The following is a 25,324-nucleotide window of genomic DNA, read 5'->3' on the forward strand; positions in this document are numbered from 1 at the left end:
GACTCTTTGTGACCCAGTGGACTGTAGCCTGCCAGGCTCCTCTGTCCATGGAATTCTCCAGGCAAGAAAGCTATGGTACATATACACAATGGAGTATTACTCAGCCATTAAAAAGAATACATTTGAATCAGTTCTAATGAGGTGGATGAAACTGGAGCCTATTATACAGAGTGAAGTAAGCCAGAAAGAAAAACACCAATACAGTATACTAACGCATATATATGGAATTTAGAAAGATGGTAACAATAACCCTGTGTACAAGACAGCAAAAGAGACACTGATGTATAGATCAGTCTTATGGACTCTGTGGGAGAGGGAGAGGGTGGGGAGATTTGGGAGAATGACATTGAAACATGTATAATATCATGTATGAAACGAGTCGCCAGTCCAGGTTTGATGCACGATACTGGATGCTTGGGGCTGGTGCACTGGGATGACCCAGAGGGAGGGTATGGGGACGGAGGAGGGAGGAGGGTTCAGGATGGGGAACACAGGTATACCTGTGGCGGATTCATTTCGATATTTGACAAAACTAATACAATATTGTAAAGTTTAAAAATAAAATAAAGTTAAAAAAAAAAAAAGAATACTGGAGTGGGTTGCCATTCCCTTCTCCAGAGGATCTTCCCAACCAAGGGATCAAACCTGGTGTCTCTCACACTGCAGGCAGATTCTTTACCGTCTGAGCCACCAGGAAAGCCCTAAGTTTAAGACAAAAGTCTAAATGAAAATGTATGGATTGAATTAATTCTATTCACATTTGAGGAGGATGACAGAAGAAAAGAACCACAGTTATATTGAACAGCAAAGGTAGCAAATTAAAATAATTAATCTTCAGCAAATGAAGTATTTAACTGCACCTAGGTACTTATATTGTGGGTTCGACCCCTGGGTTGGGAAGATCCCCTGGAGGAGGGCATGGCAACTCACTCATTTTTGCCCAGAGAATCCCATGGACAGAGGGGCCTGGAGGGCTACAGTCCATAGAGTTGCAAAGAGTTGAACATGACTGAAGCAACTTAGCACACATGCGCGCACAGGTGTTTATATACTTTAAATGTTACTCTAAACTGTATGTTTGTTTCATTGTGTTTGTATTAATCATGTTTACACTTGGCTCTTTTAAATACGATCTTTTGCTACTTAAAAAAACATACATAATTGAATGGCTTTCCCTCTTTATTCATATTGAAGGATCATGAAGACATGAGTTTTACCCAAAAGAGATGAGAAAACAAATATCCAAAGAGAAGCTAGAGGGAAGAGATAAAAATATATATTAATCTTGCTCTACACAAAATATATTTCTTGTAACTCCCATGTACTTTTATTTTTTTTAATGTTTTTTGAAGAGGCAACTATTGAAAAAGAAAATTTGGGTTTGTATTATTTCCTCCAGTCCATCCTAAAGGAGATCAGTCCTGGGTGTTCATTGGAAGGACTGATGGTGAAGCTGAAACTTCCATACTTTGGCCACCTCATGTGAAGAGTTGACTCATTGGAAAAGACCCTGATGCTGCGAGGGTTTGGGGGCAGGAGGAGGCAGGGGACGACAGAGGATGAGATGGCTGGATGGCATCACCAACTCGATGGACATGAGTTTGGGTAAACTCTGGGAGTTGGTGATGGACAGGGAGGCCTGGCGTGCTGCGATTCATGGGGTTGCAAAGAGTCGGACACGACTGAGCGACTGAACTGAACTGAACTGAACCGAAGGAAATGGGAGTAGTGAATTTGTCTGATTTGTAAATTCTGACTGTATTCAGATTACTTTTTAAAATAATAATGTATTTACACCCTTTCTTTTGCCAAAAATAGATCTGAGTAGATACTGAGGTACAACACTTTGCACACAAAAGATTATTGAGAGAGAGGCAGAGAGAACTCTCTGGAGCCTCTCCATGGCTATCGTTCAGTCAGTTTGTTCTCTGTAAAGAAAAGTAAAATGGCATGAATTCCTAAGCCCACTCATTATTTTATTTCTCAGGTTAAAAATGAGAATTTAAAACACCTGGAAAATAGGAAGTTCCTGGTATACTAAGAGACTTCAGAGTTACCTGCTGCTACTGCTGCTGCTAAGTCGCTTCAGTCGTGTCTGACTCTGTGCGACCCCATAGACGGCAGCCCACCAGGCTCCCCCGTCCCTGGGATTCTCCAGGCAAGAACACTGGAGTGGGTTGCCATTTCCTTCTCCAATGCATGAGAGTGAAAAGTGAAAGTGAAGCCACTCAGTTGTGTCCGACTCTTCACGACCCCATGGACTGCAGCCTACCAGGCTCCTCCATCCATGGGATTTTCCAGGCAAGAGTACTGGAGTGGGGTGCCATTGACTTCTCCGTCAGAGTTACCTATCCCAAATTAACTCAGCTATATATTAATTATCTTTGACATAAAGACATTACATACAAGTTATTTGATTTGTTCTTAACCTGATAGTTGTTCATCTAACCCCTATGTTCTCTGACCATTTTCTCATCAAAGCCTTATTCTTCTTAATAGACAGTAAATTACCACACTGGTAATACTTTTTCAGTGAATGCAAGACTCTCTCTTAGGTTTTCAATAGTAGAGAAGCAGCAGTTATACAAACTGTGCGGGAAGTCAGTTGTGTGTGTGTGTGTGTGTGTGTGTGTGTATTTAATGTGCAAAGCTGAGTTATTTTTTTTTTAAGTAAATGGTTGTATGGTTCATATTTTCTGTGGATGAATATAATGATCTAAGGAGTGTTTTACTAATATAAAGAGTGACATGAGTAAGTATTAATAGTAATAATGAAACCAGTTTAAAATTCACATTCTAAAATAGTGGTCTATTTGGCGCCAGAGAATATAATCTACCAAGGTGTTAGTTTCATTTATAAGAATGGCTTTTTTTCAGTTTTTCTATATTATATTAGCAGAGCTTGGTTGTAGAATTTGTAGTTGCAACTGCCATAGGGGCTTTTTAAGTGAAGCGATATTTTTATTAGTGCTATTTCTTGTGAGGGTAGATACCAGCCCAGCCTTCCATTACATAAGAAAGCCACTGTGTGTTGTGTGAACATCTAAATATTGATTTGACTTTTTTTTTCTTTCTTTCTTCCTTTTCCTGAGCATTTATCTGGGCAAAGACTCTTAATCTCCCTGAAAGAATTCTAGAAATTCTCTAGAATGCTAGAGTGCATAGATCAGTGGACACCTGGGGACTCTGCCAATAGACAGTGCCAATAGACCCTGTCATACAATAAAGTAGTAAGAAAAAACAGTTCTAAAGATCAATTACTCCGGCTTTTTTTATTTCCTATTTATTTCTCCACATTCCAGTGGTAATTCTTTCTTTCCAAATATGATCTGCTGCTGCTGCTAAGTCACTTCAGTCATATCCGACTCTGTGCAACCCTATAGACAGCAGCCCACCAGGCTCCCCCATCCCTAAAAGACCATATCTTTGAAGGAGAACTACTTTGAGACAAACATACTGGGGGATAGTAACTTTAAGCTTCAATATGTGTTACATTTAAACAGGGCTCCTATTTCTTGGGAGTGTGTTTTCCCAAGGTCTCTAAAACAGAAGCGGAAAATAAAAATTGAAAGTCTTAACCATAAACTACAATTAATTAGCTTCATGTCTAAAAATTTTAATTCTATTACTATAAAGAATATAAAATAAAATTTTACTAAGAAGTGTATAATTTCATGTATTAGGATAAAACAGATCCATCTATTTAAAAAGACTGTACTTAACATGAATATTTAGTCTGAAGATTGGCTTTAAACACAAGCAGATGATATGTACCAGGTTTTAGCAAATTTAAACAAATCAGAGGATGACAACAAAAGCATTTGAGACTCACAGCCTAATTTTAATCTCCCTATACAGATAAAAATCAGAGAAGGCAATGGCACCCCACTCCAGTACTCTTTCCTGGAAAATCCTATGGACGGAGGAGCCTGGTAGGCTGCAGTCCATGGGGTCGCTAAGAGTCGGACACGACTGAGCGACTTCACTTTCACTTTTCACTTTCATGCATTGGAGAAGGAAATGGCAACCCACTCCAGTGTTCTTGCCTGGAGAATCCCAGGGACGGGGGAGCCTGGTGGGCTGCCGTCTATGGGGTTGCACAGAGTCGGACACGACTGAAGCGACTTAGCAGCAGCATACAGATAAAAATAGTGGATGTGCCATTGTTTTGTGGTGTCCAAAGAAACAAAATTTCATTTTCATTTATAAAAAGAAAAATAATTTCGGACTTCCCTGGTGGTCCAGTGGTTAAGGATGGGAACCTGCCTTTCATTGCAGGGGACTCTGGTTCTATCCCAGAGTCTCTGGGATAGATCTGAGATAGATCTGGGATAGATCTCTGCACTCCACAATTAGAGAGAAGCCCATACACAGCAGTTAAGCCACCACAGCCAAATAAATAAATAAATTTTTTTTAAACAAAGAAAACTAACTTGAAAATATTGATGATGACTAAGGCTGTACGTACCAATGCATATATCTTGATCTAAGCAGTAAACATGACTATAATATTTAATTCCATGAAATTTGGTTCCTAGATTCTTTTTAAATTCACCTTTTCAAAACTTTGGGGCTCCTTATACTACCATGGAATGAAATATTAATTATATTAGATAAAAAGAGAAAGGCATTATTATTATCTAAGGAATGGGAGGAGAAGAAATGAAAGTGTACATAATATATACACATACGCATACACATGCACAAAATGAGATGATAAGCCAAAATTCTATTTTTTAAAATGTTATCTTTAAGGAAAATGAGGAAATGGTGAGAAGGGAGAGAGGCTAGCCTTATTTTGAATAGTTTTTGTGTCTACTTTGACTTTGAAGCCCTGTATCTTATGTTTTTTTTTTTAAAGCACACTTTTAAAAAGAGAAATCCCTAAAAATAGAAAGCAAAATTAAAATAATTTGTTGTATCAAGCTGATGGCTTAGCCACGCTGATAGAAACTATGTAAAGTAGCTTTAAAAGACAGTAATTCATATATTCCCATTGGCGTATACTCTAAGAACAACAAAAACAACAAAACTGCAACAACAAAAATCTTAAACTGGTTTCAATAATAAAATTTCTGGAGGTATGATTGATGAGATTAAATAAAGTCATGTACACATGAATTTAAGTATAATTAATTATGTCTAAGAGGGCTTCCCAGGTGGCACTAGTGGTAAAGAATCACCTGCCAATACAGGAGACATAAGAGAAATGAGTTCGATCCTTGGGTTGGGACGATCCCCTGAAGGAGGGCATGGCAACCCACTCCAGTATTCTTGCCTGGAGAATCCCATTGACAGAGAGGAGCCTGGTGGGCTACAGTCCATAGGTTTGCAAAGAGTCAGACACAACTGAAGCAACTTAGCATATATGTCTGAGAATTCATCATATTTTTCTTTTTTAAACAAAAATTTTTTCTTAACTCTTTCTATAGAAAAGCCTAGAAATGACCAAGTGGCAATGAATATCCCTAACAAATAGATTATGGTCCCTAATTATCATTTCCCACAGGAAGAAGTCAAAATTTATTGGAGAAACGAATGCTTTCAGATCTAGGTTAGAAAAGTTTATGAGATTACCCTGGCCTATTTTGTCATAGCAGATAACACAATCATCATAGACCACTGACAGCTCATCAAAAGGGATCAGAAGCCAACTTGAAGAGGTGCCCATAAGTCAGAAAAAGGGTAGTTTGAACATCAGATCAGATCAGATCAGTCGCTCAATCGTGTCTGAATCTTTGCGACCCCATGAATTGCAGCACGCCAGGCCTCCCTGTCCATCACCAACTCCCGGAGTTCACTCAGACTCACGTCCATCGAGTCAGTGATGCCATCCAGCCATCTCATCCTCTGTCGTCCCCTTCTCCTCTTGCCCCCTATCCCTCCCAGCATCAGACTCTTTTCCAATGAGTCAACTCTTCGCATTAGGTGGCCAAAGTACTGGAGTTTCAGCTTTAGCATCATTTCTTCCAAAGAAATCCCAGGGCTGATCTCCTTCAGAATGGACTGGTTGGATCTCCTTGCAGTCCAAGGGACTCTCAAGAGTCTTCTCCAACACCACAGTTCAAAAGCATCAATTCTTCGGCACTCAGCCTTCTTCACAGTCCAACTCTCACATCCATACATGACCACTGGAAAAACCATAGCCTTGACTAGACGGACCTTTGTTGGCAAAGTAATGTCTCTGCTTTTCAATATACTATCTAGGTTGGACAGTCACCATCTGCAGTGATTTTGGAGCCCAGGAAAATAAAGTCTGACACTGTTTCCACTGTTTCCCCATCTATTTCCCATGAAGTGATGGGACCAGATGCCATGATCTTTGTTTTCTGAATGTTGAGTTTTAAGCCAACTTTTTCACTCTCCACTTTCACTTTCATCAAGAGGCTTTTTAGTTCCTCTTCACTTTCTGCCATAAGGGTGGTGTCATCTGCATATCTGAGGTTATTGATATTTCTCCCGGCAATCTTGATTCCAGCTTGTGTTTCTTCCAGTCCAGTGTTTCTCATGATGTACTCTGCATTTAAGTTAAATAAGCAAGGTGACAATATACAGCCTTGACGTACTCCTTTTCCTATTTGGAACCAGTCTGTTGTTCCATGTCCAGTTCTAACTGTTGCTTCCTGACCTGCATACAGATTTCTCAAGAGGCAGGTCAGGTGGTCTGGTAGACTGATACATTTCAAATATATTTAGAACCATGAGTTTAATTAATAATCTAAAAAAACTCATCACATTTTGAGTATACTAGAAAACTAACTCATTATTATTGAAAACTAGCATATAAATGAAAGAATCTAGCATTTATCCAGAAATTTTATACAAAATGCATTACAAGGTAGCCAAAAAGTTAATACTGGGAAATTATAACTATTCTAATTAATGAATGAAGTTGGAATGGCAGAGTTAGAAAAGTGCCATTTTAACCCTCTAACCTCTAATGACATACTGAAATCAATCTAGAAAATAATCATGACAAAAAGGCAAGAAGACCAGTGATGGAAATTCACACCACCACCTAAAAATTATTTATGACAAAACAATTTGATGCAGCCTCCTTGTAGCTAATCACTAAAGATGTCTCACCTCCCCACCTCCAATAAACCACACTTCCTGTATTTTTTGCACTGTGGTGGCTCAGTAGTAAAGAATCCATCTGCCAAGCAGGAGACATGGGTTCGATCCCCAGGTTGGGAATATTCTCTAAAGAAGGAAATGGCAACCCACTTCAGTATTCTGACCTGGGAAATTCCATGGACAGAGGAGCCTGGTGGGCTACAGTCTATATGGCTGCAAAAGAGTTGGACACAACTTAGTGACTAAACAACAACAACCAATCTCTTAAATCTGGGATGCCTCTGTGATTCACTTTAACTAGAATATGGTAGAAGTGACACTGTGTGACTTCTAAGGCTAAGCAGAAGCAGTCTTGCATTTAAGACTCGGTCTCTTGGTTCTCACTGGGGTAAGCCAGCCACCACATAAGAAGTCTGACTACGCAGAAGTCCAACTCAGCCATGTGGAAAAGCCACGATGAGAGAAAGACGTGGGACCAGCCCCTAACTGGAATAATCTTCTCAACCCAGGTAAGAAAGCTTTCGGAAGACTCCAGCCTCAGCCAGCACCTCACTGCTTATAGGAGGGGTCCCAAATGAGAAACACCCAGGTGAGCCCATCCATTCTCAAAACTCTGAGAGAGTCTATTGATATTTTGAGTCACTAAGCTTGGGTGTTGTTTCTTTTGCAGCAACAGATTAATGGGACAGGCCTAAAACCACTGTACAGGAAACACAAGGGAACTGTTAAACAAAACCATGAGGAAGGAAACAAAGGGAGGGATGGGAAACTATTAGTTAAAAAGAATTAATTGGTACACAGAAACCTTAACTAGGATTTTGTTTATTTTATGGGTTTATTTTTTAATCAGGAGCCAATTAAAGTTATGATACTATAGGTGACATAGGATCATAATCAGACATTTGATCTTAAGGAATTACTGTTAAACATTTTAAGTGTGGCTATATTTTAAAGAAAATTCTTAACTTTAAAGCTATAGACTGAAATATCCAAGGATGAATATTTGTTATCTGGGGGCAGCAAACAGGTGGATAGATGAAGCTGGGCCATGAGTTTATGTGTTGAAACTAGAAGTTCATTTTATTACTCTCATTATTTTGCATATGTCTGAAGTTTCCTTTCGTTAAAAATGCAACTATTTGGCTATATTTTGTTAAAGCATATAACTGACTTAAAACCTAATATAGCTGAAAGAAGACATAATGTTATAAGTTTTTGTAAAGTTCTTTATGTTTAGCCAAGGAAAAAAATTATTTTCACATCATTGCATGTCCAAAATATTGATCTAGCTATTTAACTCTGCTTCTGTACTTCTCCTGGAAAAGAGGAATCATGATTTCCATTCTAGTATATGCTGAGTTTGATCAACTAAGACAATTTATGGGGAAAAAAATGTTTTGAAAACCATAGTCTGCTACGCAAATGCAAAACATTATTGGTAGTGGAGACCACGTTTGGCCCAATATTTGGAATATATGCAGTGAGCCCTCTCAAAATCTGTAAGCTCAGAACTCTGTCCTTAATGCATTTGGATCTAATACTAGTCACAGTGCTTAGAAAACAGAACCTTCAGAAAGATTTTTTGGATGAAAGAGTAAACTGGAGGAAAGAGGGCATGGAGATTTTTGATACACTTGCTTTATCTTTGATCCTGCATCTTTTTTAAAAGCTCAATTGAGCAACAGAGTGTGAGAGAGAAGTTATCATTCTGTGACCCCACCAGAAGTAGTTGTTCAAACAACATATGCATACAGATCCTTCTACTGGTGAATTTTAGCATTGTTTTTAAGCTTTTAGATGCAGAGTTATGAATTACTATTTCAAAATGAATTACTATCTCAGTATGCTATACCTGATCAAACCTACTTTTGTGTGCTTTTGATTTTCTTAAAAAAAAAAAACTAATTATAAGAGAATAAATTTAATATATGATGGTATTTAATACATGATGGTTAAGTGAGCAGTAAACAATTGCAAGCTTTCCTAGGGGCTATTTTGCTCTGTCTCACCATTAGGAAGCTAAAGCATATGTTGGATGTTAGCCTGGGTGGACACAAATGTGCCCTATTTACTCAAGGTTTCCTTTGAAGCCACAATTTATAAGTTTTGTTTCTTAGGGGTACATGTCAAACTTCATTTAGCATTAGTTGGTATCCAGATACACTGAATAGCAAAAAGGCAGCATTGTGGGGCAAAATATATGACTGCTATATGAGCAATAATGTCAGTTTCATTTATGTAACTCACAAAAAACAAGAAGAGAAATACAATGGAAAAGCTGACAGGAGGAAATCAAGATAAAAATTATTCACTAAATTTATTTAAGTATAAAACTTCTATAGACAGGGAAAATATTAAAAGTAATAGGTTTTAAATCAACATCCAAGTAGATAATTTTAGAGTAAGTTCTTTTAAAAAGTGTTCTTTAACCCTTAAATTTCAAATAAATTTCAAAGAGTATATACTTATATAAACATATGTGTGTGCACAATATTTTCCTTTTTCCTAAGAATGTTTTGCAAATTTTCTGGAAGAATCTGCAAATTTTAAAAATATATATATATATAAATATATATGGGGACATTTGTGGAATTGATGCTTTGCTTTAGGATATTTTTGTGAAAAGCTGAAATTTGATGGTTGATACAATATGCATAAAATTGACCCAAATAAAACAATTAAAATTAAAATAATATTATACTTAAAAAGTTATTTTATATTTATTAATTTATTTGAAGCTCAAAACACTTCATGAGCAACACATTATAAACTAAATTCATAGATGTGCAGCTCAAAACTCAATAAAGCTTGTAAACTTAAGCCATCTACTTTCATAGTATTGTCTGCTTCAGTGGCACTTCGTTGTTGTTTAGTGGCTCAGCCGTGTCTGACTCTCTGTGACCCAATGGACTTGTAGCCTGCCAAGCCCCTCTGTCCATAGGATTTCCCAGACAAGGATACTGGAGTGGGTGGGTTGCCATTTCCTCCTCCAGGGGATCTTCCTGACTCAGGGATTGAACCCACGTCTCTTGCATTGGCAGGCGGGTTGCTTACCGCTGAGCCACCATGACAGTCTGGAAAGCATTTTTCAAGTATGATTGCTTACAAATGTAAGACAAGTTATCATACCATCTTCAACATATATTTTCTAAGACTCATCCCTGTTGTTCAGCTTAGCTTAGTTCATTCACTTTCAATGCTCTATTTTACTCCATTATGTGAATACACTATAGGTTACTTATTTATTTGTCTCTTGCTAGATATTTGAATTATTTTGCTTTTTGAAGTTATTCCCAGTGCTGCAATAAACTTTTTGTCCATATCTCCTGGTTGCCACATGTAAGAGTTTCTCTGCGATTTATAAAGGATGACAAATTACTAACCCAGTGGTACAAAAAAGAAAAATCAAGTTGAGTATTCCAGAAGTAGAGTAAATGTCAACATATAAGTCCAATATGGACATTTATTTATAAATTACATACTTGTACTATTGTACATATATATATATAAAATAGCCATTTAAACCTTATGTAAAAAAAGACATTTCTAAGGAATTTGATAGAAACAGGTCTAAGTAAAAGTCCCAAAATACTCTTCCTTACCCCCAGTCAAGGTCCTGTGCAGCCCAGGAGGTTCACACAACCACTTTAGGATCACCATAACAACCTCACAAGAACTGTATTAAGAAGCACAGAGACAAACCTGCATAATGGCACAGCTATTTCATTTGTAAATCCATACTATTTGGTTGTTTATTGTATCTATTTCTGTTCTGAAGAAATCAATGTATCTGTCAGATTTAAAGTAGATAACACCCAATTATAGTTCAACAACTGTGTTTATAAAATGTAAATGAGGATTAAAGGCACCATCTTTAGGTTTGACTTATACTCCAAAAACAAAAGGAAACAAAAATGAAAACACAAGACCAAAAAAAAAAAAAAAGAAAAAAAAGATCACCTTTGTGTTACTGGGTAATTGATTTTTCTTTCCTTTTTTTAAAGCTTTCAAACTAGATAAAATCAACACCTTAAAAGACTTGTCTTTAACCCAGGCTTTCTTTTATTAAAGTATACAATTGTGGGTACATGCCTAGAGGAATAATAGTTTGTTCCTAACAAAAGAGTCTGGATTCCACAATATGCCTTTAGCCAGAGGCATCGTTCCCCAAAGCACACAGCTAACTGCATCTCCTGCTGTACCTGTAACAATTTAATTGTATAAGTCAGCCTAGTCAAGCATCTCCAGCTCATGACTGGGAGACATGAAATTCATTGTCATTATTGTCCCTGTCATTTTGGATCATTATATCCTGCTGCAGAATTTTCCTCACTTCAGTGCATTTTTACCTCCAGGAGCCAGGGATTATAGCTGAGGTTGGGGTGGGGGCAGGACCGTGAACTACATTTACCTCGGGGGAGCCAGAGATTAAATTGGCTTTGCTCTCTCACAAGCTGAATTCATCTATTTGTATGCTGTGAGTTTTAGGCTGGAATAAAAATGAATATTCTAGTGAAACTTGGGTTTCAATTCCCCCTTTGAAACATGGCTGTAACCAACTTTTATTTACATTAGGAAAGCCAATGTAATTTCTTGTAGGTTGCTATTTTCACATGTGCATAAGGAATACTTAAGGGCATCATCGAGTATGAAATAACAGATATCTCTTTCTGTCACTGCCTGGACTCGCAGAAGAAAGGATTTAAAGCTGTAATTTTGTTCTCCAGTTGCATCTTACAGAAGCTTAATGGGGGTATCTTACGGTTTTAAATATTTAATGATTTTTAATTATATCTCATTTTCTGTGTACTGGATTGGATGAGTGAAGTTCAACTAGAATGGCAGCAAAGATCTCTAGGATCAAGCAGAGTAAAGTTGACAGAGGAAGACAAGTAAGTTTCTGAGAAAACTGGCAAATCATCCATAGCTGGCTCAAGAACCTCACAGCCTGCCAAGTCACCTGAGCCTGTCGTGCCTTAAACACTTCTTGCTGATGTGGGAAGAGTTCCAACAGTCACCAACCTATACATGGAAACCCAGGATCAGTGGTAATGGCCACAGACCGGTACAGCTGGTCACTCTCTGGCAGGACGGGAAGAGGGACAGAGTAAAAACACTGGACTAGTCTCAGGCAGAAAACCAGTAAGATGACTGTATCGTTTTCTCTAACATAATATAAAAAAGAAAATACAACCTGGTATGTCATTTCCTACCCCAACTTTCACTTCAGAGGGATTTTACGGAAAAATCTGACATCTACTTTGTTTACACAGTCTGTGAGGTCGCAGAGTCAGACACGACTGCGCATAGCACAGCATACTGAAAAAAGATGGAAGTTATTCCTTCACATATGTGAGTTTGTTTTTCAGAGGTTAATAAAAGATGGCAAGCACAGAATAGCCACTGTAATTACATTAACAGAATCCCTTTGCTCTATACCTGAAACTAACATGACACTGTAAACCAACTATATTCCAAATAAAAAAATTAATAAAAGATACTCTCTGCCCTACAGCCATCAAACTCGAACCCCACCCTCTTTCCTATTCTTGGAAACCAGAGTGTTTCCATATCTGTGTAAATATGCCTAATCTGGACATTACATATAGATGAATCATGTGAAAAAAAGAGTATGTGGTCAAAGATGTAAACTTCTAGTAATAAGATAAATAAGTTCTGGGGATGTAATATATAGCATGTTGTGCTGTGCTGTGCTTAGTCACTCAGTTGTGTCTGACACTTTGGATCCCATGGACTGTAGCCTACCAGCCTCCTCTGTCTATGGCAATTCTCCAGATAAGAACACTGGACTGGAGTGGGTTGCCATGCCCTCCTCCAGGGGATCTTCCCAACGTAGGGATCGACCCAGGTCTCCCGCATTGCAGGAAGATTCTTTACCATCTGAGCCATCAGGGAAGCCCAAGAACACAGGAGTTGGGTAGCCTATCCCTTCTCCAGGGGATCTTCCCGACCCAGGAATTGAACTGGGGTCTCCTGCATGGTTATGTTGTTGTTATTGTTAAGAAAGGTTTATCTTGTAAATTACAATGTTCAGAATTCAACTGCAATGGTATATGCTTAAGTATTTTTTCCTTTCTGAAGTACTTTGGTAGCAGGATAATAATGCTATTTTTCTGGTTAAAGAGTAAGTCGTCCTTTCCTTTCTCTAAGCACACATTTATTACATTTAATTCCTTTCTATATACTCCTTTCTACCTTATTTCCATGTTGTTAGTTAATTTGCTCATCACACCATTAGGTTTAACAAGAGTTGCCCTACCTGTGAATACAGCTGTGAAACTGTAGAACTACACTGTTTCACGTTGCTGTTTTGTCTTGCCTCAAGCATGACATAGTTGGACCTACATCATTTCAGAACAAGATTAAAAAAGAAACTATTTCCAGTGACTAGAATGATTTTTACTTTTTCAAGACTTGGGTTTCACAATCAATTTTCAAATATCAATTTGAAATTCTTTTAAAAAATAATTTTTAAACTTTTCAGTAATCTTTGCTAAACTCATAATTTTGCAATCTGTAACAAGCTATAAACGCCAATTGTAGATTAAAGAAATTCTCCTTCCTCTGATTTTAATATGATAATGTTTCTCCTGCATTATGTGACATAGATTTCCCTTGGTTTCTCTATGTAATCAATAAGAATCTATAATTCATAACAATATCAAACCAACATAAGACAGGACACCACAAATTCAGATATGACATCCAGTAATACTCCCCCTCAAGGAGATTCAGATATGCACAAGCTAAAAAATAAAAATAACAAATAAAAGTAGTTTGTGTTCAATAGATCAAGTGGTAGAGAAAATGGCCAAGTACTTGAGAGAGTTTGCATGGGAGGGATTGAAATTAAGAGGCAAAGGGCACAAACATTTCCATGGCAGGATGGGCAGGGGTCCATTTGCAGAATGCCTTCTGATTCCTCCTGCACCAAAAACCTCTTTAATGTAATCACCCAACAAACTACAATGGATTAACGTTAAGGGTTTGAAGAAGGGAAAGAAAATTCACAGTTAAGATTGTCCTTTAACATGAGATTCAATCAGGGGCACCAAAAAAGTAGTTAAGTGCCCCCCTGTGGTGTTTAGATGCTGCAAGGCACTGTAAACTGCATTTTCTGGCTTTTAACATTTGTCAAAGACCCTTAACATTTTTCTAACATTTTTCTATGCTAGGTTGCTCCTAGCATACCTTCTTGAGTTTGTCCCCATTGCCCCATCTTCATGTATACATTTCGCATTCATACATGGAAGCCTGACAGATAGCTAAATTGATTCAGAAACCTAACGCTGAGGAGAAACAAAGGGGGTAGCCTAAAAGATATCCCGTATTATGAAGTATAAATATCAAAGTCTCCTGAAAAAAAGAAAAAAACAAAATATTTCTTCATACTGAGAGTTTAGATATCTAACACTAAATACATAAGATCACATAGTGCGATTTTAAAAACTCACTGAGCTATAGGGCCTAAGCTATCCTTTGTGTCACAAAATTTCTAAGACTTTTTGAACGTGTACAGTTATCTGTGTCCAGCTATTTATTTATAAACAGAAATTCCTGGACTATTTTCCAATTCCATTCTCCCTTAAAAAACGCAGTAAAATTTCACAAACAGCTTTTCCTGTGATGTTTTGTGTTGTATTGTGGTTCATCTGGAGCTATGTTAAGTGGTTAGTTCCTTCAAATAAAAGTGTACGGAACTGTACTTGTTAACACACACACAAACACAATGAATGAACTCTGAACACAAGGCAAATGGGTACTAGATAATGTCACTGTTAGAAAACATCTGATAACAATAAAATAAGCATTAAAAACTGAGGGACTGAAGAAAAAAAAACAACAAACTGGTTTAACAGATGCAATGTTCATCTACCTTCATCACATAAATTATATGTTCAAGAATTGTATCCTGTGCAAAATATGAACATGTCCATTTCAGCCCAGAGGCATTTTTCCCTAGGCTTATAACCCCTTGAAAATAGAGGTTTCATCTAGAAAACCTAACAGATCCTCAGCTGCTTTCAACATTATAATATATTCATAAGGCAAGCGTTCACTGGCAAACACATAACAAATTAAATGGCATGAAGGTGGGGCCCAAAATGCACAATGATGGAAAATGGACCAAACCAACCATGAGATTCAAAGTCGAAGGAATATTCAAGACCGAGTGATGTTAAAAGCAAAACATTGCTTGCAGAGTGCACATGTGTGTTTGTGTGTTGTGTAAGATTAGCATGAATTAGTATGCAAAACTATCTCATTAAGAATACACTGTAAGGGTCATGAGTATCCTGAAAAAACAAAAATCACGTACCATCATAGTAGACAATTGCTCCCACCAGTTTGTCCTTCTGGAGCATTGGGAAATGCTCAAGGGCTCTTGATTTGCTGAGGACATAACTGCTTTTCAGGCAATTACTTCCAGCAACCAGATCATATAGCTTGATTCCTACCCAGTAGTAGGGTAACTGCCACCACCTACAGCATAAAGAGGGGAAAGGTTTCTTTATAAACAGGTATAGAATGTCACTTTATATGACACTTTTTATTAAGAAAAGCAAACTATATCTAGAAGTGTACTGCATAAGAAACAAGAGAAGTGCCTTCCTATTCTGAGACCAGCCCAGCTGAATTACATACATAAATGAATCATCTCAAAGGCAGTGGTTCTGGACCTGACTGCATATTAGACTTTCTAGGGAGCATCAAAAACAAACATAGCTGCCTGGATCTTGTGTTCCTAGAGATCAATTGAACTAGACGAGGGCAAAGACCAGAGTGACTCTAATGTACACCCAGGGTAGAGACTCATTGGCATGAGATATCTCAAGCCATCTATGACAAAATATAGACAAAAATTATAAAATCTGTTTCTAGACCCCACAACACTCATGCAGCTAACAGAGCTACATAATCCTGTATTTCCTATTATCTGTCTTCCAGTTTAAGTCAACTTGATGGATAGCTCTAACAATATTCAGAAAATTGGGTTTAATAATTTACGATTATCTGACACCTACAAACCAAATTTCAGGTTTGGTTAACTCAGAAATTTAAAATGACACAAAATGGCTTAGGGTTTGGAGTTGATATATGTCAGTTCAGATTTCACAGCAGGATTCATTCTGGCTCTGCATTTTAGCCTGCAAATGACCCTCTTATGTTTCCCAGAGCAAATGCAGTTGTTCCTCTATATACTCTCAGAAACTGGAGTTTAAAATGACTAATTATAAAAGCAGAACACAAGCCACTTTGCCTTCAAGATCTAGCCCTCAGAGGTGAGTTGGCAGAGAGTAATTTAGAAAAAGTCACACTTTTAAAAATACAACAAAGGAAAATATTTTAAAAGGATTAAAGATTAGGACCAATTACAACTACTTTAAGAAATACACACTGAGGAACTCCTGCCATTAAAACTGGGTTGTTCTATTGGCCTCGGATAAGCAAAGAGTATATTGATGATACCAAAAGGCTTACTTGTAAATTGGAAGCATAATAGGCAATGGAGCTGATAAATGGGGAGCAATTTCCAGCAGGTTGGCACGCTCATGAAGGGCTTCTTTTACCATCCTGTACTGAAAAGCAAAACAGAGAAAATTAGTTTGGCAGTAACAGATCATAATATTTTCAAATGGCAAATAGACACCCTGCCAACTGATTGATACACAGAAACCTCTCTACCTCTGAGTGAGGATGGCTCCCTCCTAATCAAATTTCTAATAATACATCATGCTGTCAACCTGAAAGATTTTTTAGAAACCTTAACTGTATTTGCATAGGAGAAAAACATGCTGTCAGAGTTCCCAGGTGTAAGATATTTTCCTGACTTGAGTTACAAGATTATTGTAACAATTTATCTTGCATTGTCTGTATTGTCCCTTTTCTCAGTCCCCCATAATATTTTCTCATGTAAGAGGTAACAGATTGTTCAAATTCATGTTAAACGTTTTCTTCTTGCCTCCACTAGCCCAAGCAGACATAGTACTTAGGAGTTGCATGGTATTTTATAAATGATCATGAAAAAGCTTTTGTCTTTAGTTTTCATTATCCCTCTCTGAAGACCTAGCATTACTATCATAATACTAATTTTTACAAATGAGAAAACTGAGGCTCATAGAAATTGAATAAATAAGTTATAGCACATCACAAGTCATCTGATTCTAAACCCTATGCTCTTTACGTCCATCAAGGTCCTAAACAGACATGTAAGAAAAGGGGACAGAGTCAAAATTGACAATGTCAAGTTAGTGCTGCTGTGTTTTTCATGGACGAAAAGCAGATAGGGAGTTCAGCTGGTTTTTTTTTTACCCCCTCTGGGAAATGTCATCTTCCACGCTGCCTTGGCGGTTTTCAAATGGTGGCAGACTGGACACAACCAAGTGTGACATAAAAAAAAAGCATGACTCAGATCATCTTTTCCTTCAGAATATGTCAGTGACAATATGCAATGTGACTGCATTTGCAGTTAAGATCAATTTAATACTCCTCATGTATTACAACAGAGCTCCCCGAACCTGCTTGGAAAGGAGCAATTTGGCAGCCATTGTTCAGAAAAACAAAACAAAAAACAATCACAACTGTTAAAACGTAACACATCCAAAAGTGATTTGGTAAATCTGCTACTTTGACATGTCTGTGTAGAAAAGGACCCTGGTTACTCATGAACCTGTTGCTACAGGAAAAAACAACAACTACAAAAAAAACCTGACACACCTCTCCTGAAAGACACTGCAGCAGAATACACTAAATAGGTATTTCCAGTAGGAAGAAATCTTAGACCATTAAAAAAAAAAAACAAAAAAAAAAACAAAAAACTGATTTAATTGGGTAGAAAAAAAGCATAGTAACAATTTTTGTTTAACAACCAGCATACACAATTACCTGCTCAATATCCAACTTCATGATAGCCTTCTGAAGATATCTCACACCACCATGGATCAATTTAGTGCTTCTGCTGCTGGTCCCCGATGAGAAATCATCTCTTTCTACAAGGGCTGTTTTTAGTCCTGTGTAACCAGAAAACCAAATTAACTTCTTAAATTACACAATTTGTATGTAATTCATTAAATGCACTTCTCCAGGGTAGAGACAATCACAAGAAAAATTACTCTGAACATGGATAAATTTGTATTCAAAGTGCAGTACACTGTCTATATTATAATGAAGAGATTTTAGTCTCTTCCTGGGGGAAAAGTCAAACCAGAACTAGAAGCATATTAAACTGTGAATGAATCACAACTAGAAAATATTACAGTGCAATTTCATGGCAGTGATATACTCTGGTGTGTTTACAGGGTTGAAGGGAAGACTGGCACCCATCTTTATCCATGTAGAGTTAACTCAGTATTGTTACGATGCCTTCTGGAACTGACATTTAACTCCTCACTAAGAGTCCAGACATGTGCCAGCCTCTCAACTTTAGTCAACTCTAATGCACATGCATGTGTGGTAAGTCAGTCATGTCTGACTTTCTGTGACCCTATGGACTGTAGCCCACCAGGTTCCTCTGTCCATGGGGTTCTCCAGGCAAGAATCCTGGAATGGATTGTCATTGCCTTCCTCCAGGGAATCTTCCTGAACCAGGGACCAAACCTGCGTCTCTGGCATTTCCTGCATTGCCAGGCAGATTTTTTACCACTAGCGCCACCTGGAAAGCCCCAACTCTAACGCATCAACCATGAATCTAGACTAGCCGTCCACATGCATGTTCCTCTTGCCAGAGTGGTGTAAGAGTGGGTATAAGACAGGAAAAGAGATCAAAGACATCAAAACAGAAGAAAAAAAGAAGAGGATACCCTCTGATGTTGAGTTTACAGTCTAATTGAAGACATGCAAGCACAACACTGTAGAATTACAAAGAAAAATACAGGCCAGGACAAATGAACCCAGTACAGAGTATCCATGAGCAAAGACAGTATTCTTGGGAAAGGTGAGGCTGAAAAAGGACAAGTCATTCCAGCCTCCTTTCTCTTTGAGAGTTGCAATAACTCTCTTAGGAATGAAATAAGTTTTATTTTGTTTTCTTGCCGACACACCTCTGCCTCTTCAGGATTGGGAGGACCAACAGTACTATGAGTCCCATATGCTAGTTACAGATGAAATCCAAAACTTCAAAAGACCCAAAGTATACATCAACACAAAGCCAGGAGGAATTTTCATGGCTTGGCGTACTCTTGGGGGATGAGAGAATGTCATAGGGTCCAATTACAACGAGAATATGTAACTGGAGCAGTTTGGGCTCACAAAGCTCATATAAGAGAACCTGTGCATGCATTCAATTCAGAGCCATTTATTACATTTAATACCAAAGGGTCGTTTTTATAACTTTTTAACAGTTTAAATATCGTACCCAAATGTCATCATAAAATCAGGGCAATTCCCTTGACTCAAAAGGACAAAATATTTGGAAACTGTGGAGAGAAAAGTAGAGAACTTTGATTCAAGGGCAAAACTGCTAATGCTCTAATGAACTAGCAAAATAACACAGAAATTACAGGTATAATAGATCCAGGTCACTCTTTTTAAGTATTTATGCCAGAAAAAGATCTGTAGAGTTCTAAACAATGAAAATGCTAGCAATATTTAGCTAATTTGATACAGGGTGTTTTAAACACACAAAAATATTTCATGTTAGTACATATTTTTGAGAGCCTAAGTGCCAGTGAAAGTGCTAGTATTAGAAATGAAATAGACATGGACCAAGCTGTTTAGTAGTTCCCAACCAAAAGAGAGGCAAGTGAACAAAATGAAGCAAAGTTTCATGGTGTTTCATTTGAAAATGCAGTGGACTCTTATCTTAAAGGCGGTCAAAAATTAAACTCAGAATATAAATCCCAAATTGCTTAGTGGCGATTACATTTGCAATCTCTTTAGAATGCACTGTGTTGATGAGTTCTATCAACTTTACTTAGTAAATCCAACACAGACTTCTTCTTCCAGCACTAAAATATACCATTTTTTCTTCAGTTGAAGATCAGATGAGGGAGTTGACTTTCAAATGGCATTTAAGAGCCAGATTATTTAAAACACACCTCTCTTCCAGTCTTAGAAGCAGTCGTGGCATTAAGATGCCCACACCATGAGAGGCAGGGACCTTAGACTGAGAGAGGAGAAGCAGTCTTCCATGCAGCCCCTGGCTCCCATCTGCCCAAAGGTACCCACAGGCTGTGGGAGAAGATGCTTAGTCCCCAGTCAGCCTCATTTCCTAGTATGTAATCCCCTACCCTAGAGTGTGGACTGGACCTAGTGTCTTATTCTAATCAACAGAATACAGTCATGATGATGGCTGTTCACTTCCATGGTTAGGTTAGTCACCAGAGACTGTGACTTCCTCTCAGATGAAGCAAGCTGTCTTGTTCTGAGTCCAGGAACCCATGGATCCCCCAGTCAATAGGTCACAAGGAATTGAGGCCTCAGTCCAATAACCTGTAAGGCTCTGAATCATGTCAACATCCATGTCAATTGCTAGAAAGCACTGCAGCTTGTGAGAAACTGAGAGTCAGAGGGCCCAGGCAGATTCCTGACTTGCAGACACTGTGTAGGAAAAAAATATTCTTGTTTGAGGTCACAAAATTTGGGGGGTATTTTATGGATGGGGCTTCCTTGGTGGCTCAGATGGTAAAGACTCTGCCTGCAGTGCAGGAGACCTAGGTTTGATCCCTGGGTTAGGAAGATGGTCTGGAGAAGGGAATGGCTGCCCACTCCAGTATTCTTGCCTGGAGAATTTCATGGAGACAGAGGAGCCTGGTGGGCTACAGTCCATGAGGCTCCAAAGAGTCGGACACAACTGAGTGACTAACACTTTCACTTTCTTTATGGATGACACAATTGTTGTGGTCCAGGCACAGGTTGGAAAAGAATTTCCAGACATGAGACAGAATGAGAGGGAAATAAAGTTTATTACAGTGGGAGACGCTGTTAGAACAGCAGGCCAGCTCAAGGGAGAATCAACGTTGAACAAAGGTCCTTAGTCCACTTTTATACCCAGGGTACAAGGAGTGAGATAGGGGTCTTGTGGGTCATTTGCTGATTGGATAAGGCACGGATACTGGGTAGGGGAAGAGCAGGGCAAATAAATACCTTCTCCCTATGGGGTAGGAGGGGAGACAGGTTATACTGTTCCATTAATAGTTACAACACAGGGGAGGGAAGGACGATAAGGGTCTGGTTTTTCCATTCCTGCATTCCAAGACCCTCCTTGGTTCTATCTGCTCTTTTGTCCTTGGGTCACCACATTCCTCCCTCTCTTTATTTTTAGGGCCAATTCTTCGGCCCCTTTTGATACCCTGCTCATGTCTAACTATCTACTTATTTCCCTTCTCAGGCATTTGGGAACCCAGCCTCAAAGGGAAAGGGGCAATAAGCTCTCTGACTTCTTCAGGCTGTACAGGGGCGTCTGGGGCTCTGGGTTCCCTTGGCCTGGTCTCTGTCCAGGTGCATTTATGCAGACAGATGAGAGTCCATGGGATGATAAGGTGGACTTGTTTCAGCATTGTCTGGGTGTTGGTCAGGGAATATTCTTGTCATACTACCACTTGGGGATTTGTTGTATTCTAGAAGAAACAAACTTAACAAGAAAGTTAAAGGTATGTGGCCCAAAGATGAATAGAAGTAGAAAGCTGCTCAGGGGCTAGCCAGGAGAACCAGGTCCAGACAGTGGGTCGTGATGTTAGTGTTTCTCTGGGTACCCGAAGGTACAAGGATTTGGGCTCATAAAATCTTGACCTAAAACATCTGACTATCTGAAGGCCAGTTCTTCTGGTTTTATTCCAGAGCACAGAGTGCCGTATTTCTGATCTCCACCCTGAACTCCTTTCAGGGGGTGTTGAAGATCAGCAGCTTGCAGTGGTCAAGATGTAATCTTTGTAGAGGCAGCTGGCAAGTGCCAACTTCCAGTCAGCAGGGTCCCTTCATAGCCACATATTTGACCATGTTTTAGGGTGATTTCATGGCCATTGTAATCTGCAGTGCTAGGCAGGCTTATTCCCAGGTCTAGGGAAGATTCCATTGATAGGCCACTCAGTGTGCTGTTATTGGAACAGGCCTTGCGAGTAGCAAAAGTCTCTGGACCATACCTGTCTTACTAGCCTCTTGGTCCAGGAAAATATTCCCTCTTGTTGCTTCTTCCCATATCTAGAGTTACATTATTACAATCATTGATCTCATATGGAACTGCATATCAACATTTTATCACAGGCTCAGTCACACATTTAGTAATGTAAGAAACAATCTTCTGAAACAAGCGACATAGAAAATAATATAGCTAGCAGTTATTAGTAACATCACAAGCAAGAATTTAAGTCAAGAACTTTCCTTAGGTGTAGGCCCAGTATACCCCAGGTCATCTGACTTAGTTAAATGATTATAGCCAGGTGTTAATCTCCTGGTTGTACATCATGGAGCATCTGATCTTTATCTGATGATTGCTTATTGAGATAAGCTTTAGAAACAAACTTAGAGTGTCCTTTTTAATAACTTAAGTAAATCTTTTAGCAGTATACCATAACAACAAGGAACTATCTAAGAAGTGAGTGTTAGTAAACACTAGACATTAATTAACAAAACTAGAAACTTAGTTTAACAATTAACAAAACTTAATATTTAGTGACATATAATTTTTTCATATTAACCTTGTAGCCAGGGAAGGCTTTAGCCCATCAAAAAATGACGTTTGTCAGGGACTGGGAAAAGCCAAGTGGTTGTCTTGGATCTCCCATAGCCCTGACTCTGATTTAACAGCTTCTGTTCACCCATTTTTAATTTTCCAATTTAGGAGTAGACTACTTTAACTGTGTGGATCACAATAAACTGCAGAAAATTCCGAAAGAGATGGGAATACCAGACCACCTGACCTGCCTCTTGAGAAACCTATATGCAGGTCAGGAAGCAACAGTTAGAATTGGACATGGAACAACAGACTGGTTCCAAATAGGAAAAAGAGTATGTCAAGGCTGTATATTGTCACCCTGCTTATTTAACTTATACGCAGAGTACATCATGAGAAATGCTAGACTGGATGAAGCACAAGCTGGAATCAAGATTGCCAGGAGAAATATCAATAACCTCAGATATGCAGATGACACCACCCTTATGACAGAAAGTGAAGAAGAACTGAAGAGCCTCTTGATGAAAGTGAAAGAGGAGAGTGACAAAGTTGACTTAAAGCTCAACATTCAGAAAACTAAGATCATGGCATCCGGTCCCATCATCTCATGGCAAACAGATGGGGAAACAGTAGGAACAGTGGCTGAATTTATTTGGGGGGGGGCGCCAAAATGCAGATGGTAACTGCAGCCATGAAATTAAAAGACGCTTGCTCCTTCTAAGAAAAGCTATGACCAACCTAGACAGCATATTAAAAAGCAGAGACATTACTTTGTCAACAAAGGTCCATCTAGTCAAGGCTATGGTTTTTCCAGTAGTCTTGTATGGATATGAGAGTTGGACTATAAAGAAAGCTGAGCACCGAAGAATTGATGCTTCTGAACTGTGGTGTTGGAGAAAACTCTTGAGAGTCCCTTGGACTGCAAGGAGATCCAACCAGTCCATCCTAAAGGAGATCAGTCCTGGGTGTTCATTGGAAGGACTGATGTTGAAGCTGAAACTCCAATACTTTGGCCACCTGATGCAAAGAACTGACTCATCTGAAAAGACCCTGATGCTGGGAAAGATTGAAGGCGGGAGGAAAAGGGGACGACAGAAGATGAAATGGTTGGATGGCATCACCAACTCAATAGACTTGAGTTTGGGTAAACTCTGGGAGTTAGTGATGGACAGGGAGGCCTGGCGTGCTGCAGTTCATGGGGTTGCAAAGAGTTGAACACGACTGAGTGACTGAACTGAACTGATACTGATTGCCATGTTTTAAGGATATCAGGATAGCAAAAGTCTAACCACGAGAGCTTATTTTTTTGTAGAAGCAAAATGAGCTTTGTCTACGTGTACCATAATCTTAAATAATGTTTATTTACTTTACCAAAGTAACAAAAGATTTTAAAAACAAATACAAATCACTTAAAAGCAAAGAAATTCATTATGTGTTATCGAAAGCTGCATTCTAAGAAAACTTTGTTTTCTTAACACAGACAGTAGACTAAATTCCAGTCTGTTACCAGTTTACCAGATAAAAAAATTTGTTTATTGTTTAATCTTATAAGTCTTTTCCATAAATCTTGAAGTAGCAGTATTCTTGCAAAGGCATCAGAGTGAAACCATAGAAGGCATGTTTAAATTGCAATTGGCAAGGTAGCCTGGTCATTGCTGTGATACTGAACACTTTAATATGATAACTAGAATTATAACTGACAACATTTTACCAGAACATATCAGATTTTCATGAATTTCAGATAATTTCTAGGATATCTGTATTAGTAACATCAACCATACAATATAATCTGAGAAGATACATCACTCCTCCAACAATAGTTTCCATGTAATTTAACATGTCAAATGAACTCAGGTAGTTTAATATTTCTCTTTGGGATGTTTCAGGGGCCCTCTGAAGTATCCCAAAGTTAGTTAGAAGTCAAATGATTTAGGAAGTGTTTTCAATAAATATGAAAAAGGTTTATAACACTCAGATAGGATTATATAGATCACTGTGAAACAATATATTCACTTAGCTAAAGTTAACAAAAGATTTCAAAGGTAAACACAGAACAGATCACCTCAGAGGTAAAGAAACTTGATATCCATTATCGAAGGCAGTTCAACATCTCAGGAAAACTTGTATTCATGCACAAAACTCTTCCTTTGGGGTCCACTTTCTATAAAACCTTCTTATCACTCTCAGTACCCATTACTCTGTTCTTCCATCCTGAAACAGCCACCTGTCAGACCTACTTCCTTTTCCCCTCATAAAATGTAATTTCATTTCTCATACCTTCTTTACTGAAAACACATATCCCACTTTCCTTAAGCAACCAAGAACTGACCTTTACATTAGCATTCTATAGACTGGTGAACATAAACACCAGTGATAATTTCTAAAAAAAAAATTTTTAGAGAACGTCTCAGGATGGCATCAAACATTATTCATTAATAGTCCAAAATCTCTAGTTTCTCTGTAAGAGGAAGTTAGTGTTCAATAATTAATGTTTCAGAATCTTATTGTATTTGAAAATGACCTAGCTATTCAATAAACTTCCGTCACTTAGTTTAGCACAACCATAGAAATTCAGGTTACCAAAATCTAGAGAAACTGTTTTAGACAGAAATTTCT

At 38.3% G+C, this 25,324-nt stretch overlaps 1 protein-coding gene across 3 annotated transcripts in view; it reads right to left on the minus strand.

The window, feature by feature from the left end:
- The window catches only part of GPD2 (glycerol-3-phosphate dehydrogenase 2), a 149,900-nt gene that overhangs the window by 51,252 nt on the left and 73,324 nt on the right, over positions 1 to 25,324 (minus strand). For all 3 annotated transcript variants that reach the window (XM_055572521.1, XM_055572520.1, XM_055572519.1), the window contains exons 4-6: positions 17,986 to 18,110; positions 16,582 to 16,679; positions 15,419 to 15,582 (exon numbers count right to left, since the gene is read on the minus strand). In XM_055572521.1, coding sequence (XP_055428496.1) covers positions 15,419 to 15,582; positions 16,582 to 16,679; positions 17,986 to 18,110 — 387 coding nt within the window. The remainder of the gene's footprint in view (positions 1 to 15,418; positions 15,583 to 16,581; positions 16,680 to 17,985; positions 18,111 to 25,324) is intronic.

Source organism: Bubalus kerabau, chromosome 3, assembly GCF_029407905.1.
Source record: "Bubalus kerabau isolate K-KA32 ecotype Philippines breed swamp buffalo chromosome 3, PCC_UOA_SB_1v2, whole genome shotgun sequence".
Classification (NCBI taxonomy): Eukaryota; Metazoa; Chordata; class Mammalia; order Artiodactyla; family Bovidae; genus Bubalus; species Bubalus kerabau.